Genomic DNA, 17,001 nt, shown 5'->3' with positions numbered 1-17,001 from the left:
AGTTGCAAAGGGCACTATACGGTTTACACCAAAGTGCACGTCTATGGCATGAATGCATAGACACAACTTTGAAAAAGATGGGATTCAAACAAAGCCTGGCTGATTCCTGTTTATATTCAGCAATGGTGCAAGGAAGTGTTTGTTATTTACTTTTGTATGTTGACGATATCTGTCTAATAACAACTGCACAAAAGCAAGTGTCTTGGTTTATAAACAGCCTAGGTAACAAATACAAACTGAAGTATTTGGGAGAGATTCAGAATTACTTAGGAGTAGAGGTTCAGAGAAATGAAGAGGGCGTCTACTCTCTGAGTCAGAAGGAAAAAATTGAAAAGTTACTGAAGACATATGGAATGGAGAGGGCAAATGAGGTTGACACTCCCATAACTACCCAGTACAAAAATGAACCAGAAGGGCAAAAATGTGAGAATGCAACGGCGTTTCATTCTCTGTTGGGTTCTCTGTTATATTTAAGTTGTTGGACAAGACCCGACATAACATTGGCAGTGCACATGTTAAGCCAAAGAAGTGCAGACCCGGCTCAGAGAGATTGGGTAGCACTTAAAAGAATCCTAAGGTATCTGAAAGGCACAAAAGATTACAAACTGGTGCTGGATACAGGATATGATCAGCAAGTGTATGCATACGCTGATGCCAGCTGGGGGGACAGAGAAAATGGAAAGTCTACCACTGGCTATGCCATATATATTGGAAATGCCCTGGTTCAGTGGAAATCCCAGAAACAAACATTTGTTGCCACAAGTACTTGTGAAGCAGAGTACTCAGCCATAAGTGAATGTGTATCACAAATAGAATGGTTTGCTTGCCTAACAAAAGAGCTTGGAATACCTTCAGAAATGCCAATCACTGTGCTAAGTGACAACATGGCTGCACAACAGCTTGCTAACCAACAGAACTTTAAAAGCAAGAGTAAACATATTGCTATAAGATACGGAAATGTGAAAAATGCTTTGGAAAGAAATGTGTTAAAGGTACAGCACTGTAACACAAAATGTAATGTGGCAGATTTGTATACAAAATGTTTGGATGCTCCTAAATTTCGAGACTTAAGAGAATTATTAGGTCTCAAGCCTTTGACTTAAGGAGGAGTGTTGGGATTCGCAGGATACTGGATAAGTCTGCAGGCTTCAACAGGATGATGCAATACTCTGCTGGGTCAGAGTGACTCAGCAGGAGTGTGATTAGTGTGATTGGCTATCACCTGTTTTAAAAGGAAAGCCTGTTTAACAGGGGGTGTGGTGGTTGTGCTGTAGTGTGGTGGTGCTGTGGTGGAGAGTATTCGTTTGTAAGTACTCTGTATGGACTGTTTATTTTGTAAATGCCTGTATATAGCTCACATTAAAAGGACTGCACTGAAAAACCTGGAACTCTTAGTGCTTCGCTGAAAACGCCGCGTGGAATACGCGACAGGGCCAGCGGGAGAGCGTTTGAAGGCTGCATTTGCCCACCTGGTCTATTTAGTCCTACAGAAGCCAACTAGATGCTGTGAGAGGAAGCCCAGAATCAGGACATAAAGGCTTGTGCTCCCTCTCTTTCTGGAGGAAAAAGGGCCCCACAACACAGCTAAGCAGCTACCTTCTGAGATCTCCCCTTCTTTGGGATCCTGGAGAAATGGATCTTGTCCCTCTTCCCAACAGGAACTGAGGTCTGATTCTGCCAAGGAAAAAGACAATATTAGTTACTTTTGGCGGCACATCATCCAGCCGTTTCAAATTAATCTGTATCCATGACCTCAAAGGAAGGGATTATGTAACCAGAGCCTATAAAGATGCGTCACACCAGTAGGGGAAAGCAAAGTTGAGTACATACAGGATTTGACCTAAAGTTTCACACCTTCAATGTCTAACAGCCAGGAGGAATAAAAATATGCCCTTACCTAGAGAGGCCACCATCTCATAATTCTCCTCCATGACTTCCTTGTGCAGAGCTCTTTGGCCTGGATCCAGCAGAGCCCACTCCTCCTCCGTGAAAAACACAGCCACCTCCTCAAAGGTCAAGAGGGCCTGGAAGAAGAAGAGGAAGAAGACAGAGCTTCTCTTAGATCCCCATCATCCCCACTCAACACAGAGGGAGGCTGGGTGGTCCCATCTGTGCCTCTTCCCTCCTCCCTGCTCCCGTTGCTCTTTCCCTACCTGAGGAAGCTGCCTGGCTCCTCTTTCCACTCCACCTCTGAGAAGAGGCCGTTCAGAGGGGGTCTCGGAGGCCATTGCGCTGCCAGTGGAAAGGACGGAGGGGGGGGAGGCGTAAACTGGGCCACTTCTGGGACGCTCTCAGCTGTTGCCACGATGCAATTCAATGCAAGGAGCAAGGAGCAGCTCTTTAAGGAAAACGATGCAGAAATTATTATTATTACTAATTGAATTTATATACCCCCCCCCCATATCCAGAGGTCTGAGAGCGGTTCACAGAAAGGTGAATTTATTTAGGGTGGGAGACATTTACACAGATAGCATACCTTTGACTGGGGAACAAATGCTAAGTAAAGCTAGGCAACATCTGGAATTTGCTAAACGTGCATCAAATCACACATTGTTCTAACATACCCAGCAGTTACTGCACCTGCCTCTTTAAACTTCGGCTGAAATTCTAATTGCAAATACAAATGCAAAATCCAAACACGTATTATCAAAAATGTATTAAAGCTGTTGGTGGTATTCATTAAGGTGAAACCAACTTGGTGGAACATACGTAGGGACAGCTGGCAGAGACTGTGGGATAACAGACCCTTTGAAATAAAAAAATTCCTTCCAGTAGCACCTTAGAGACCAACTAAGTTTGTTATTGGTATCTAAGGTGCTACTGGAATTTTGTTTCGACTACGGCAGACCAACACAGCTACCTGCCTGTAACTAGACCCCTTGAAGTCACTATACGGACACATAAAATAAATCCCCTCTTTAAATTCCTACACTGCTGCTTCTAGCACCCCTGAGGTGTAGCTATAGGAACAAAGCTATATTCCATCTCTGCAGGAGAGAGTGAGAGGGGGTTGGAACAACTACACATGTGGGGGAAAGAAATGTTTATGAAATAAGCTTGATCCCTAAACAAAAAAATCCTACATATCCCAACTTTGGAATTGTTAACTATTTTTAAAGATGAAAATGCTTATATGAAATATAAAGAGCTCATCAACAGGGGCTAAACAACTCATTGCTCAAAACGGGAAATCTCTGGAACACTTGCAATTATCACAACAGAAACAGAAAATCTGGACTATTGCACTTTCCAAAAAACCCCACAGATTTTCATACCTACTGCTTTTTGTATTTTTACTGTTGCTACGATAATTGTTTTTGTTTCTTATGTTTTTGATCTGTGTTATATTCTTGTTCTCTTTCGTAGGCTATCTTGAAAATCTAGACCAATAAAATTATGGTCATCTACAAAAAAACACACCATCACCTGACAAAAAGGAGTTGAATCATTTGCTGGAAAAAGAAGTACTGGGGATGATTTCGTTGTGACAGGGTAACTTTTCAACCCTCACTCTAAAGACCGTCAACTGCCTTGGCATCCACCAGATTCGCACCCGACACTTTGGAACAATGTTTTCCCATAAGGACACACATTTGTGTGTGTGTTTTGACGGGGAGTTCAGTTTATGTTTGCAACTTTCTTGGGGGTGGGGAGGGAGAATTTAAAGGAGGGGAAGCAGGAACCAACACTCAGGGGGGGGGGCATTCTGGTGACTACAGAGGAAATACAGGGTCTTTTTTGTCTTAGCCCTGCACCCTAACTTTGGGGTGGGGAAACCAGACCCAGGGGGTCAAATCCAGCCCTTGAGTCCCCACCCATCAATTGGAAGGCTGCTCAGGAGGGAATGTGGCCTCCTGGCTGAAGGACACCCCCCCCCCCCACCCCATGCTTTAAGCACTACATTTGGCTGGTCTGCAATGTGAACAGCAGCAACAGAAGGAAAGACCGCCAGCCAGCCCTCTGCTGGGTCAGTTCTTCAAGGGGGGTATGTTTTTTTGCCAATTAATTTTAACTCATTTTCAAATTTATTACACGCCAGGCACTCCTGTCTTCCACTGCCTCCTGCAGTTTATTTTACAGATTTGTCTCTAATTAACATGCATTTTTATTATTTTTAGCAAATTCCTTGTCCCTCAGCTGCCCTTTTACCAACTCCTGCACGTAAAGGTTGAAGGGAGAGGGAAGGGTTAATCTCAATATTATCTGGACCCAAGCTAATGGCGCAATTGCTCCAGCTAGGTAGGCTAGAGGCTGTTTCCTGCTTCCTGCTTCAGTAATGCAAGAGAAGAACACATATAGAAGAAAGGGAGGGGAGCTTAGCTAGCCATATAGCCATATAAGGCAATAAGTTGTAACCTTGCCAGCTGATTGGGGAGATTGGGGAGATGGGTGTATGCTCCCAGGTATAAGAATGCTTGCTGAACACAGTATAGGGGCCGCCAGTCTTTGGAAGATATTCCACTGGCTGCCTCTGCGCAGATCTCAATAAAACTCTTTTCTCCGAAGAAGTCCATTCCCTGGTGCTCTTTGTCTCCTCCGAGTTCCAAGAGTTCAGCGGGTGAATGAGCTCAGGCTCAAGGATCCAGAAATAAGGCTTCAAAGGTAAAGATAAAGGGACCCCTGACCATTAAGTCCAGTCGTGGCTGACTCTGGAGTTGTGGCACTCAGACAGTTTTTCCGGGTCATGTGGCCAGCATGACAAAGCCGCTTCTGGCGAACCAGAGTAGTGCAGTGCATAGAAACGCCATTTACCTTCCCGCCGGAGCGGTACCTATTGATCTACTTGCACTTTGACGTGCTTTTGAACTGCTAGGTGGGCCGGAGCAGGGACCGAGCAACAGGGTGCCATTGCGGGGATTCGAACCACTGACCTTCTGATCGGCAAAGCCCTAGGGCTAGGCTCTGGGGTTTAACCCACAGCGCCACTTAATGCCTCCAGCCAATGGCTTGAGAGCATCTGGAAGGTGCCCATTCTTGTTCCTAGTCTCCCGGAGACTAGAAATCTATGATTTCTGAAAAGGCGACGGGCGGGGGCCACCTCTTCCTTCCTAATAAGCAAATTCTTGTTTCCTTTTGCTTCCTTCTCACATCAGCCTCTCTCTTACTCAGGAAGTGCCGGTTTCCCTTGACACTGCCCATCTCTCACCCCCACCCAATTCGAAATCTCCCCCCTCTCTCCCAATCCAGAGGCGACTCTGTTCTCCAGCTCTGGGGCTACAAAAGCAGCACAGCGACACCCTCCTCCCCAATTCCCCCCCCCCCATGCAAGGCAGCTTCCACTGCAGCAAAACCCGCCCCCACCCCAGGGAGCTTGGCCATGAGACTGCAAGGAGCGGTGGGAGGGAGGGGTGGATTAAGAGGCTGCGTCTAAGATACCTTTTTTGGGGGGTGGGGGGGGGAGTGTCTGCTTGTCACCTTGTGACTGTTCAGTATCCGATTCTGGTTGTGGGAGGAGCGAGCGCCCTTTCCTGGTTCTCAGGCACCGAAGGGTCTTTGTCCCCCCCCCCCAAAGAATATATTGCAATGCAAACCTTGTTGGGGGCAACCCCACTTTGCAGCCCCCTCCCACCCCCTACTGACCTTCCCTGTTTTTCTCTCATTCCGCGCCCCCCACCCCCAAAAAAACCTCTCCCTAGTAGCCCTGCTTGTAAATTCAAGGGGAGGGGAAACAAATCCTTCTCCCACCCCCTACGTCAATTCCTCCCCCCCAACAAAAAAAATACTGCACCTCAATTCCTCCTCCCCCCCAACAAAAAAATATACTGCACCTTTTTCTCCTCCTCTGCAAGCCCTTTTCTTTTCTGTTAATATGCATGGAGACCCCTCCCTTCCAACAATGCCTCTATCCCCCCCCCAAAAAAAACCTCCTGCCTCTCTAGGAAGCGGAGCTCACTGACCCAGAGGGAGGGGGAGTGACCCCCTTCCGGAAAACGGGTTTGTTTTTGTTGTTTTTTTTCTGGAATTTCCTCAAAGAGGAGGAAGCCAAAGGCAGCGCCGTCATATCCGGATTCCACGCGAACGCTGGAAGTTTGCAAAAGGAACCCCTCTAGAGGACAGAGAGGTATAGATGCCGCGTGGGGGAGAAAAGGGCAGAGTTTGCAGTTGCAGAGATACATTGATCAGTGAATTCTTACATTTGGTATCGTGCAGCAGAGGCCCTTTGAATAGATAGGAAGAAACTGTGATGAAATGTTTTGTGGGGACAAATCACAAAAGTGATTGTGCTGATTTTGGTAGTGGGCTGCATGTGTATGATATCTGCTGGAGGGGCAACCCCCCCCCCTCAAACCTATACATAAATTCCTGCAACAATACCCTGCAATGGGATTGAAAGGGTTACTGGATACCCACCCTCCCGGCCTCAGGGCTTCTCCCCTTAACCAGACCAACTGTCCTGCCCCTTCCCACCTCCTGCCACCCCCTGTTGGGTTTTTTGGGGGGTGGGGATGGGGCTAATGCAATGCAATGATTGGGGGATTTGGGGGAGGGGGGAGAGAGCATACAGGGAAGCTGCTGGACAGGTGGGGAAAGACACACACACACACACACACACCCCCAAAATGAAGGGAGGTGGATGCACAACTGATTCGTCCTCGTGGCAGAGAAGACCCAGGGATTCTTACACACAAACACACAGAACACAAGAAGGTCCCTGTAGCTGGATCAGGCCAGTGGGAAACCAGATGTCCATTTTGGGGATCCTGCAAGGAGAATTTCAGCCCAAGAGCATCTCTCCCCTCGCTGCTCGGTGGTCAAGGCAGCGGCTGGGAAATAATGCCGTCTGCAGAGTTTGGAGTCTGTTTCTGTTCCCCTTCAGGGCCCAAAGGGTCTTGATCCGGCCCTCCTCCTGCACCCCCCCCATCCCATCCTGGTCAATGGGGTGGGCATGGAGTTGGGCAACCACGCAAGGGAGCCCAAAGAGGAGGAAGCCGAAGGCAGCGCCGTCACGTCCGGCTCCCATGCGAAAAGAGGAAGGGGCTACTCCCAGGAAGGGGGAGGAGGAAGTGGGGCAGAAGGAGCCCTTGGAGAAGCAAGAGATTTCGGAAAGGGGGACGCGGATGGCGAGAGAGGAGAAAGAGGTAAAGATTCGGGGGGGGAGGGAGGAAAGGGGGAGGAAAAGGACATAGAGACCCCTCTCTGTCCCCCCCCTCCGAAAAATCTCCTGTCCTGGGACGAGGGCGGGGTGGGGGCGATGGGGATGGAGAGCAAGGGCCAGAGTCCCCCCTCCCCATAAAGCTCTTCTCCGAAGGGCTTGATCCATGCAATGCAGCTGCAAAGCGGGGACCCAACGCCTGCAGGGTTTCCCTTGCACCGTCTCCTTTGAAGCCCCCCCCAAGGGCCCCCACCTTGAAGCAGGGCAGGGGGCGTGCCATGCCCAGGGGGGGGAGTTTTCGGTGTAGGGGAGACTCCAGAGAAGAGAGGGGGCAGAGGTTGTCTGAGGGTTGAATGGGAGCATCCCTGGGGCTGAGAAGCCAAGCCGATAATTGTTGGGGGGGGGAGAAACATGGCCTTTTTCGGGGATGCCTCCATCTGGGGATGCCTGGAGGGGCTGCCTTGGCTTCTCAGTCCTGCCCAGGAATCTGCCACTCTTGAAGTTGACCTAGAGAAGGATTCCTGAAAAATCAGTGTGGGGGTGTGTGTGTCCAATTTCCCCTCCCACGTCTTTCCTGGGTGCAGTAGCGTAGCAACTCCACACACACACACACACACACACACACACACACACAAGCAGCTGGGGCGGAGCTTATTTTGGAACGCTCTGCCTCATGAGACCAGGGCCCTGCAGGATCTGATTTCTTTCCGCAGGGCCTGTAAGACAGAGTTGTTCCGCCTGGCCTTTGGCTTGGAATCAACTTGATCCCCTTCCCCTCTTTCCTTTTTCCTTTCTCCTTCTGTGATGGAACTCCTATTTGGGGACTTGCCTGGCTCTTTTCTGGCCCACGTAGGACCAGTCTGGATAGTTGGCCTTGGTGAAGACCTGATGTTTTCATCCCCAATTAAGTTTTTGATTGAGTTTCCACTGAAAGGAGGCTGCATTTTAATGTTGTATTTTAATCTGGTTTTTAAGTTGTATTTTAATCAATTGTTTTTATACCTGGTGTTAGCCGCCCTGAGCCCAGTCTTTGTTGGGGAGGGCGGGGTATAAATAAAAATTATTATTATTATTATTATTATTATGCCACCCTGTGACCCCACCCGCCTGCCTTCCTTCAATACTCCCTAGAAGCTGAATCCCCTTCCCTACATTTTGTTCCAGGCAAGCTGTTGCATCTCCAGACACTGTGATCTTCCTTATTCCAAGTCAGGCCATTGGTCCACCGGGAGAAGAGAGGAGCAAGTGACAGAGTCCGTGTCAGGGTAAAAAGTGGGGTATAGATAAATATAAGAGTAATAACAATACTTCTAAGATTGCTTTAGGAGGTAGCAGTTGGAGGCAGCAGTTTAGCAGTTGGAGCCTCTTGTGAATTCAGTATATGAATTCAGTAAATGAGCCCAGCCTGAGAAGAATGAGTGTCTGACAAGGACCTGGGAGACAGGGGGTTAAACTCCCCCCCCCCCGTCTGCCCTGAGGCTCCCTGGGGCACATTGCCTCTCTGCCTAACCTACCTCTTTGCAGGAAAAGGGGGGATTAGTAAATGACAAGGGAAACAAAAAACCCCGATAAAATATATAGGGAGAGCAGAGATAGATGAATGCACCAGGAAGATGTTAAATATCACAGAAGAAGGAGAAAACGGAATGCAGAAACCGTATTTTTTGCCCCATAGGGCACACCGGGCCATAGGGCGCACCTAGTTTTTTTTTGGGGGGGGGAAGAAAAAAAATTATTTCCCCCCTAGGCGCAGGGCTGGGGCAGGGGAAGCCCAAGCTTCCCCTGACCCCAGTCCCCAGAACAGGCTGCTATCTGCAAGCCTAGGAAGCCCGGCGGGAAGTCGCGCTGGTCTCCCCAGGCTTGCGGATATCTGTCCTCTGAGCTTGTGGGGCTGGCGGTGGGGAGAAGCGCGCTTCTCCCCACTGCCAGCCTCCAAACCAGGTCGGGGAACAGTGGGATGGCGACGCTGCGCCTCCCCGCTGTCCCCTGAGCTTGTGGGGCTGCCCGATATCTGCCCGAAGCCCGGGGCACGCTGCGCAGTGTGCCCCAGGCTTCGGGATGCAGGCTGCTATCCGCAAGCCTTGGGAGCCCAGCGGGCACTCCCGCAAAGCTCCCAAGGCTTGTGGATAGCTTCCTGAAGCCTGAAGAGCGAGAGGGATTGGTGCGCACCGACCCCTCTCGCTCTCCAGGCTTCAGCGAAAGCCTGCATTCGCCCCATAGGAAGCACACACATTTCCCCTTCATTTTTGGACGGGAAAAAGTGCGTCCTATAGGGAGAAAAATACGGTATTTAGTATTTTCAGAGAAACCTCAGCAGAGCTCAATGTTACTTGGAAGTTCAAGGTGGAAATGGATACCAAAGGGTCTTCAGAGGTATTATTATTATTATTATTATTATTATTATTATTATACACTGCCCTATACCCAGAGGTCTCAGGGTGGTTCAAAACAAGACCACAACATATAAAATCAAACCAAAAGCAGTAACCCAATAACACCCCCTAAAAAAAATATATGCCACATTCTAAAAGGGTGTTGGATGTCAATGTGATCAACCAAAGGCCTCGTTAAAAAGGAATGTTTTTGCCTGGTTCCTAAAGGTGTATAATGACTGAATCAGGGGTTACGACTGAAATCTGTACTCCAACAACTATATAAATCCAAGATTCGCACACTAAATGGAAGTCTGGATAACATTCCCAAAGATGCCTTGCTTATATTCCAGAAGATGGCCTGGGGATATTCCATAAGGGAGTGTCTCTCAGGTTCTGAGTCGGAAAGGGAGCCAGGTACAATGACCCTGGTTAGAAGGTTGGTTTCTTCTTTATACTCACCTCTTGAATCTCTTCCTGATGAAACACCCCTGGTTCCGCCTCCTCTCTCTGGTGTCCTCCCCTTTCCCTTCTTCCCCACAATCAGGCCTCTGGAGCTTTAATATCCACCTTTGTTCTCTTCCTTACAGGATTTACATTCCTCCCACTCCAAAGCAGACGGTGGAGAAGACAATCAGAATTTTGGGTGACCATTTGAAATTTCATTGGGAATACAAAGAAACGATTTAAAGGTGTGGAATGTAGAATGTACTACAGTCAGTGAATGCATATCAACGAATGCACACAGTGGAGAAACAATTGGAAGGTATGGAGTACGTAAATAATTTCAGTGGGAGTCAGCAGCTTCAAAAACATCAACGGATTCACATAGGTGAGAAACCATTTAAATGTATGGAGTGTGGAAAGAGCTTCAATCGCGGTGTAGAACTTAATATACATCACCGAACTCACACGGGTGAGAAACCATATAAATGTATGGAGTGTGGAAAGAGCTTCAGTCATAGTCAAACCCTTAAAGTGCATCATCGAACTCACACAGGTGATAAACCATTTAAATGTACAGAGTGTGGAAAGAGCTTCAATCGCGGTGTAGAACTTAATATACATCACCGAACTCACACGGGTGAGAAACCATATAAATGTATGGAGTGTGGAAAGAGCTTCAGTCATAGTAGCAACCTTCCAAGACACCAACGAACTCACACAGGGGAGAAACCATATAAATGTATGGAGTGTGGAAAGAGCTTCAGTCATAGTCAAACCCTTAAAGTGCATCATCGAACTCACACAGGTGATAAACCATTTAAATGTACAGAGTGTGGAAAGAGCTTCAGACTTAATGGAAAACTTCGAAGACATCAACAAACTCACACAGGGGAGAAACCATTTAAATGTACGGAATGTGGAAAGAGCTTCCATAACAGTGGAAACCTTAATTCACATCATCGAACTCACACAGGTGAGAAACCATTTAAATGTATGGAGTGTGGAAAGAGCTTCAGAGTTAATGGAAAACTTAGAAGACATCAACAAACTCACACAGGGGGGAAACCATTTAAATGTGCAGAGTGCGGAAAACCCTTCTGTAAAAGTGAATCACTTAGAAACCATCAACTGATTCATGCAGGGGAGACACCATTTAAATGTGCAGAGTGTGGAAAAAGCTTCTGTCATAGTAAAGCGCTTATAAAACATCAGCAGACCCACACAGGGGAGAAACCATTTAAATGTATGGAGTGTGGAAAGAGCTTCAGACATAGTAGCAACCTTTCAAGACACCAACGAACTCACACAGGGAAGAAACCATATAAATGTATGGAGTGTGGAAAGAGCTTCCATAGCAGTGAAAACCTTAATTCACATCATCGAACTCACACTGGTGAGAAACCATTCCGATGTATGGAGTGTGGAAAGAGCTTCTGTCAGAGTGGAGGCCTTACAAAGCATCAACAGTCTCACTTGGGAAGGAACCTTAAAATGTATTGATCGTGGAAAGAGCTTATTTCAGAGTGGAAGACTTAGAAAGTACCAACAAAAACAAATGGTTGAAACCGCTTAAATAGGACTGTGGAATGTGCTTCACTTATAATGGGGTGCTCAGAAAACGTCCACATACTCTCATTGGGGAGAAAGTCAATTGTAAGTGCAGGAGGTTTATGTGGAGTTCTGGTGTTTGTATAATAGATTTTAGAGGGGGACCCCACTAAACCCTAGAAATGAATAAATGCCAGGGGATTGAATAAAGTCGAAGCTGCAGAGCTGTGCTAGACGGAATTCCAGGCTGGCTTAGTGAAGAGGAAACCTGTTAATGTGACAAAATGAGTTGTTGGGCCATCTTGGACTGAAGATTCAGATGTTGTAAAGCAGGCATGTCCAACTCCCAAGAGACTGTGATCTACTCCCAGTATAAAAAAACTGACAGACATCTACCCATTGTCATTAATGGAAGGGGGAGCATGCGTGGGGTGGAAGGGGGGAGGCCAGAGTTGTGGAGCTTCCTTGGGGGAGAGGCTTTGGGGAGGCGGGTTGCAAGACTAGTGCAGCTTTTGGGGGACAAAAAAACGCTAGAGGTAATTTAAGCAGCAAAGCATGCATGGTAGGAATATACCAAGGGGGGTGGGGCTCTTTTACATTGAAGTATCACTTTATGTCATCCCTCAATCGACCTATAACACACTGGCGGTCCACCTGTCGATCACAGTCCATCGGTTGGACACCTCTGTTCTAAAGGTTGCCCAGGTAACTGTGTTTTTGAGGTGACAGGGAAAGGGAGTCTGGGAGTCTGGTTGCAGGGAAGAAGAAGCAGGGAGAAGAGCCCAGATCCATCTTTGCGTAGGGTGGGTGGTGGCAGAGATGCCTTGGACTACAGAGCTGCATTGCTGTGGGGTACAAGCCACACTTGAGAGGACCGTGCTTTAAGATCTGGACACCCTCCATGCAGATTGAAGGTGTAAATAGGGGAATAAACCACATATATTGAAGTCGCGACAGTCGCCGCCGTGTCTTCCATTCTCCAAAGGAAAGCAGACCCCATGGGCTTGGCAGAGAGAGGAGCAGGCACCCGACTTTTGTAACAGAATGTAAAGTTGTGTAAATGTGTGTTTAAAGAAAGGAACGTTGTATCTCACAGTACTGAGTATAACATTTGATGTAAAAAGAATGTTTCAAGCTGAACGCATCCTTTGGTTTATTTCTGTAAGGCATGGACTCGGATATAATGGTCAATCATAATGTTATAAATGTGTTATAGAAATTTGAAACCAGATCGCACTGTACAGCAGAAATCCAAAGTCAATTTTAAATTGCATTGGGAGCTTTTTATTGTGTCCCCGCCCCCCCTTGTGTGTTTTATATCTGTGTGGATCCAGCCCATGGCCTGGGTATAAAGGATTGGCATGACTTAATACGACAGGTGGTTGGGACGCGGGTGGCGCTGTGGTCTAAACCACTGAGCCTCTTGGGTATGGGTAGGCAAACTAAGGCCCAGGGGCCAGATCCAGCCAAATCGTCTTCTAAATCCGGCCCGCGGATGGTCCAGGAATAAGCGTGTTTTTACACGAGTAGAATGTGTCCTTTTATTCAAAATGCATCTCTGGGTTATTTGTGGGGCATAGGAATTCATTTCCCCCTCCAAAATATAGTCCGGCCCCCCACAAGGTCTGAGGAACAGTGGACCGGCCCCCTGCTGAAAAAGTTTGCTGACCCCTGCTCTTGGGTTTGCCAATCAGAAAGTTGGCGTTTTGAATCCCCGCGATGGGGTGAGCTCCCATTGTTCGGTCCCAGCTCCTGCCAACCTAGCAATTTGAAAGCACGCCAAAAAGTGCAAGTAGATAAATAAGTACCACTCCGGCAGGAAGGTAAACAGTGTTTCCGTACGCTACTCCGATTTGGGGGTCCAATGCGCCAGAAGTGGCTTAGTCATGCTGGCCACGTGACCCAGGAAAACAGTCTGCGTGGCGGACAAACGCCGGCTCCCTCGGCCTGTAAAACGAGATGAGCGCCGCAACCCAAGAGTCGTTCGCGACTCGACTTAACTGTCAGGGGTCCTTTACCTTTTACCTTTAATACGACAGGTGAGGCTCCATCCTGAACTCCTCTGCTGCCCTTGGTACAAGTTTGCATCAGGTATATGCCTGACCCACAGACTACAGGTTTTGAAGATATTTGGGGGTTCTTTCCCTCTTCAGATCTTTTGGGTTTTTTTGGGGGGGTTGTAAATTTTTTCTTTTTGTTTTTACAAATATAAATTTATATAATCATTTGTTGAGATTCACTGAATCTCCTAACTTCCCCCCTTCCCTTACACGGGTCTTAATAACAATATTCATTCTAAGTGTGCTTTAAAGTCTGGTCAGGATTTTTTCTTCCTTCCATCTTTGGGCTAGTAGCATCCGTACAGCAGTTTTCGCGTACATAAAGAGTCTTGTCTGTTCTTTTGGGATCTTGGCACCTATAATTCCTAATACAAAAGCTTCTGGGTTTTTTTAAAGAAAAGTTATTTAAAAAATTTTTCCAATTCATTATATACCATTTCCCAAAATGATTTTATTACCTGTCCACCACATGTGATAAAAGGTTCCTTCCTTTTCCTTACACTTCCAGCAGATATTTGAACTTGTTCTGTACCTTTTAGCTAACTTAGGAGTCAAATACCACCGATACATCATTTTCCTTCAGCGTACATGTTGTAAACTTCAAATCTCCCAATCTGCCAGCTGTATGTTATGTCCTAAATTCTTTGCCCAATTTATCGTTACCGATTTAACATTTTCATCTTTTGTCTTCCATTCCAGGAGCAAGTTAGACATTGTTGACAGTATTTTAATAATGTTTTCTAGAAGTTGTTATTGGAATCTTGGTATCTCATAACTAAAACCTTTCTTTTTATCTATCTTAAAAATATCATTTAATTGCTAATACTGTGACCAATATATTAGAGTCTCCTTTATATCTTCAAAGTCTTTTAATTTAAAGTGATTTTCAACTTAACAGACCTTTATATGTTGGCCAATTACTTCTCATATTCAATTTTTTCAGGGATACAGTGGTACCTCAGGTTACATATGCTTCAGGTTACATACGCTTCAGGTTGCAGACTCCACTAACCCAGAAATATTACCTCGGGTTAAGTACTTTGCTTCAGGATGAGAACAGAAATTGTGCGGTGGTGGCGCGGTGGCAGCAGGAGGCCCCATTAGCTAAAGTGGTGCTTCAGGTTAAGAACAGTTTCAGGTTAAGTACGGATCTCCGGAACAAATTAAGTAGTTAACCCGAGGTACCACTGTATTGCCTTCAAAGGGGAAAGCCACCTAGGTGGTTTTTCCTCAAACAGATACCCATACCCTAAAAATTGATTTTCTTATTACCGTATTTTTCGCTCCATAGGACGCACTTTTTTACTCTTAAAAAGTAAGGGGAAATGTCTGTGCGTCCTATGGAGCGAATGTGTGGTCCCTAGAGCCAAATTGCCGAGTGCGGCACGCTCTTGGACTGCTCTGTGGTGGTGATGGTGGAGCCGCGCTCCTCTGCCAGCAGCCTCGGCTTCCTCCTCCAGCCCCAGGAAGCTTTGGAGCAGCGGGCAGCCTGCCCCACGCTCCTGGGCTGCTGAATGCAGGTGGGGGGTGCTGCTCTGCCAGCAGCCTGCCTTTCCCCCCTCAAGGTTTGGAGCAGTGGGCAGGCTGAGGACGGAGAGGAGGGGGACCAAGAAGCTGGGTGAAGGGAGAGGTACCACCGTGAGTGGAGAGTCATGGTAGAGGGCAAAGGAGAGGGAGCAGGGAAGGGGAGAAATTGCAGGCGTCACCTGAGGAGTTTGGGTGAAAGGGATGGAGAGGAGGAGGCTGGAAAAGGGGACTGTTCTGCTTGGGGAGGGGGAGAAAAAAGGGAAACGGAAAGCCTCCCAAGCCCACCGCTGAGAGGCTCTGCTCAGCTGTTTCTTGACTGTAATTCAAGTAAAGGGAATGTTTGCGAGCAGCGGGCAGGCTGTTCGCTGAGAGAGGGGAGGAAGAGGACTGAGAGGAAAAAATGTGGCATTAGCAATGCTTTGGATGGAAACGAAGATGGTATTTTACATGAAGATAGCGAAGAAAGTGATGTCAGCGATTGTGAGCAACTGAGCTTCATAAATTCTGACTCTAGCAGTGATGAGTTCTTGGGGTTCACAGAAGACTAGAAGAGTACTCAAACCTTAAAGTCTCTCTTCATTTGTTAATGACAGTGATGATGGTTCTTAATGCCATTGTTGACTGCTGTTCACTTTACATGGCTGTAATATGATTCTGATATACCGGTTGTTTATTAAATACAGTAGTTTATACAACATTTGATTCAGAATTTTTTTTTCTTGTTTTCCTCCTCAAAAAACTAGGTGTGCGCTTTGGTCGGGTGCGTTCTATAGAGCGAAAAATACGTGTATGATTCTGAAAAGCTTTATGCATCTTTGTTTTTTCGAAGCATAAATATGCATGCCATCCAAACCTATTCTTAGGACCTTCTAAATCTAAAATATCTACATTTGTCGACTTCCTGTTTGTCCGCCATGGCGATCAGCTGCGCCCACATCATGCCTGTTCAAATCGCTACATTTTAAGTCCACCCCCGGGGGAGCAGAGAACCCATCCTTTTGCAAGGGCAACACACAGCAGTGCTTCTACTTCTTAAAAAATAAAAGAAGATAAAATGCTAGCCTATGCTACTATTTAAAAGAAAAAGATGCAAAATACATTCCTAAAGCAACAAAGTTGGCCAGGAAGTGCGTTGGGCGCTGAGGGCAAGTGGCGACTGGTTCCCCTGTTCGAAGCCACGTCTGTTGGGAGAGATGGAAAGGGGACCATCAGCATATGGGAAGAATCACCCATCTGAAATCCCGGGTGCTGCTGCCAGTCAGTGAAGAGATTCCTGGCCTAGATCGACCAATTACCTGACTTCCTAGAAGGCAGCTTGCTGTGCATTGGAGCTGCTTTCCAGAAAAAAGGTTGGGCTTCTGAGGCCTAACGAAATGTATTAATGCCATGTCAAGGTGTTGCAGTGGCTCCCGTGTTGGACCTGGGAGACCAGGGTTACCATCTGATCACTAGGCGACGTTGGGCCACCCACTGCACCACAGCACAACCTATCTCACAGGGTGGTTGTGAGGATAAAAAGAGAGGTGGAGAACCACAGAGGTCACCTTGACCTCCTTGGAGGAAAGGGGAAAATAATAATAATAACAATTATTATTATTATTATTATTAATACCCCACCCATCTGGCTGGATTTCCCCAGCCACTCTGGGCGGCTCCCAACAGAATATTAAAAACACATTACAATCTCAGACACTAAAAACTTCCCTAAACAATACCTTCTAAAAGTTTATCTCCTTGACATCTGATGGGAGGGTCTTCCACAGGGAGGGCGCCACAACCAAGAGGCCCTCTGCCTGGTTCCCTGTAACTTCTCACAGTGAGGGAACCACCAGAAGACCCTCAGATGAGGACCTCAGTGTCTAGTCTGGATGATGGGGGTGGTGACGCTCCATCGGATGTACAGGGCCGAGGCTGTTTAAAGCCTTAAAGGTCAGCACCAACACTTTGAATTGTG

At 47.0% G+C, this 17,001-nt stretch overlaps 2 protein-coding genes across 8 annotated transcripts in view; one reads left to right on the top strand and one right to left on the bottom strand.

Annotated features, from left to right (window-relative positions):
* LOC114592659 (uncharacterized) overlaps positions 1 to 17,001 on the bottom strand; it is a 32,544-nt gene that overhangs the window by 6,695 nt on the left and 8,848 nt on the right. The gene's annotated exons all lie outside the window — the stretch shown is intronic.
* On the top strand, positions 3,720 to 15,742 carry LOC144326661 (uncharacterized). 7 transcript variants are annotated; one of them, XM_077923348.1, is made up of 4 exons: positions 3,720 to 4,602; positions 6,818 to 7,079; positions 8,258 to 8,346; positions 10,056 to 15,742. In XM_077923348.1, the coding sequence occupies exon 4, from the start codon at positions 10,204 to 10,206 to the stop codon at positions 11,410 to 11,412; it is 1,209 nt and encodes a 402-aa protein (XP_077779474.1). In that variant the 5' UTR covers positions 3,720 to 4,602; positions 6,818 to 7,079; positions 8,258 to 8,346; positions 10,056 to 10,203; the 3' UTR covers positions 11,413 to 15,742. The 7 variants fall into 7 exon arrangements, with proteins under 7 accessions (XP_077779474.1, XP_077779472.1, XP_077779476.1 ...); XM_077923346.1 differs by having other exon boundaries at positions 8,258 to 8,358; XM_077923347.1 differs by lacking the exon at positions 3,720 to 4,602 and adding an exon at positions 5,761 to 6,061 and having other exon boundaries at positions 8,258 to 8,358.

This window comes from Podarcis muralis, chromosome 2, assembly GCF_964188315.1.
Source record: "Podarcis muralis chromosome 2, rPodMur119.hap1.1, whole genome shotgun sequence".
Classification (NCBI taxonomy): domain Eukaryota; kingdom Metazoa; phylum Chordata; class Lepidosauria; order Squamata; family Lacertidae; genus Podarcis; species Podarcis muralis.
Note: the sequence above shows the minus strand (reverse complement) of the source record. Positions and strands in the feature narration are given on the sequence as shown.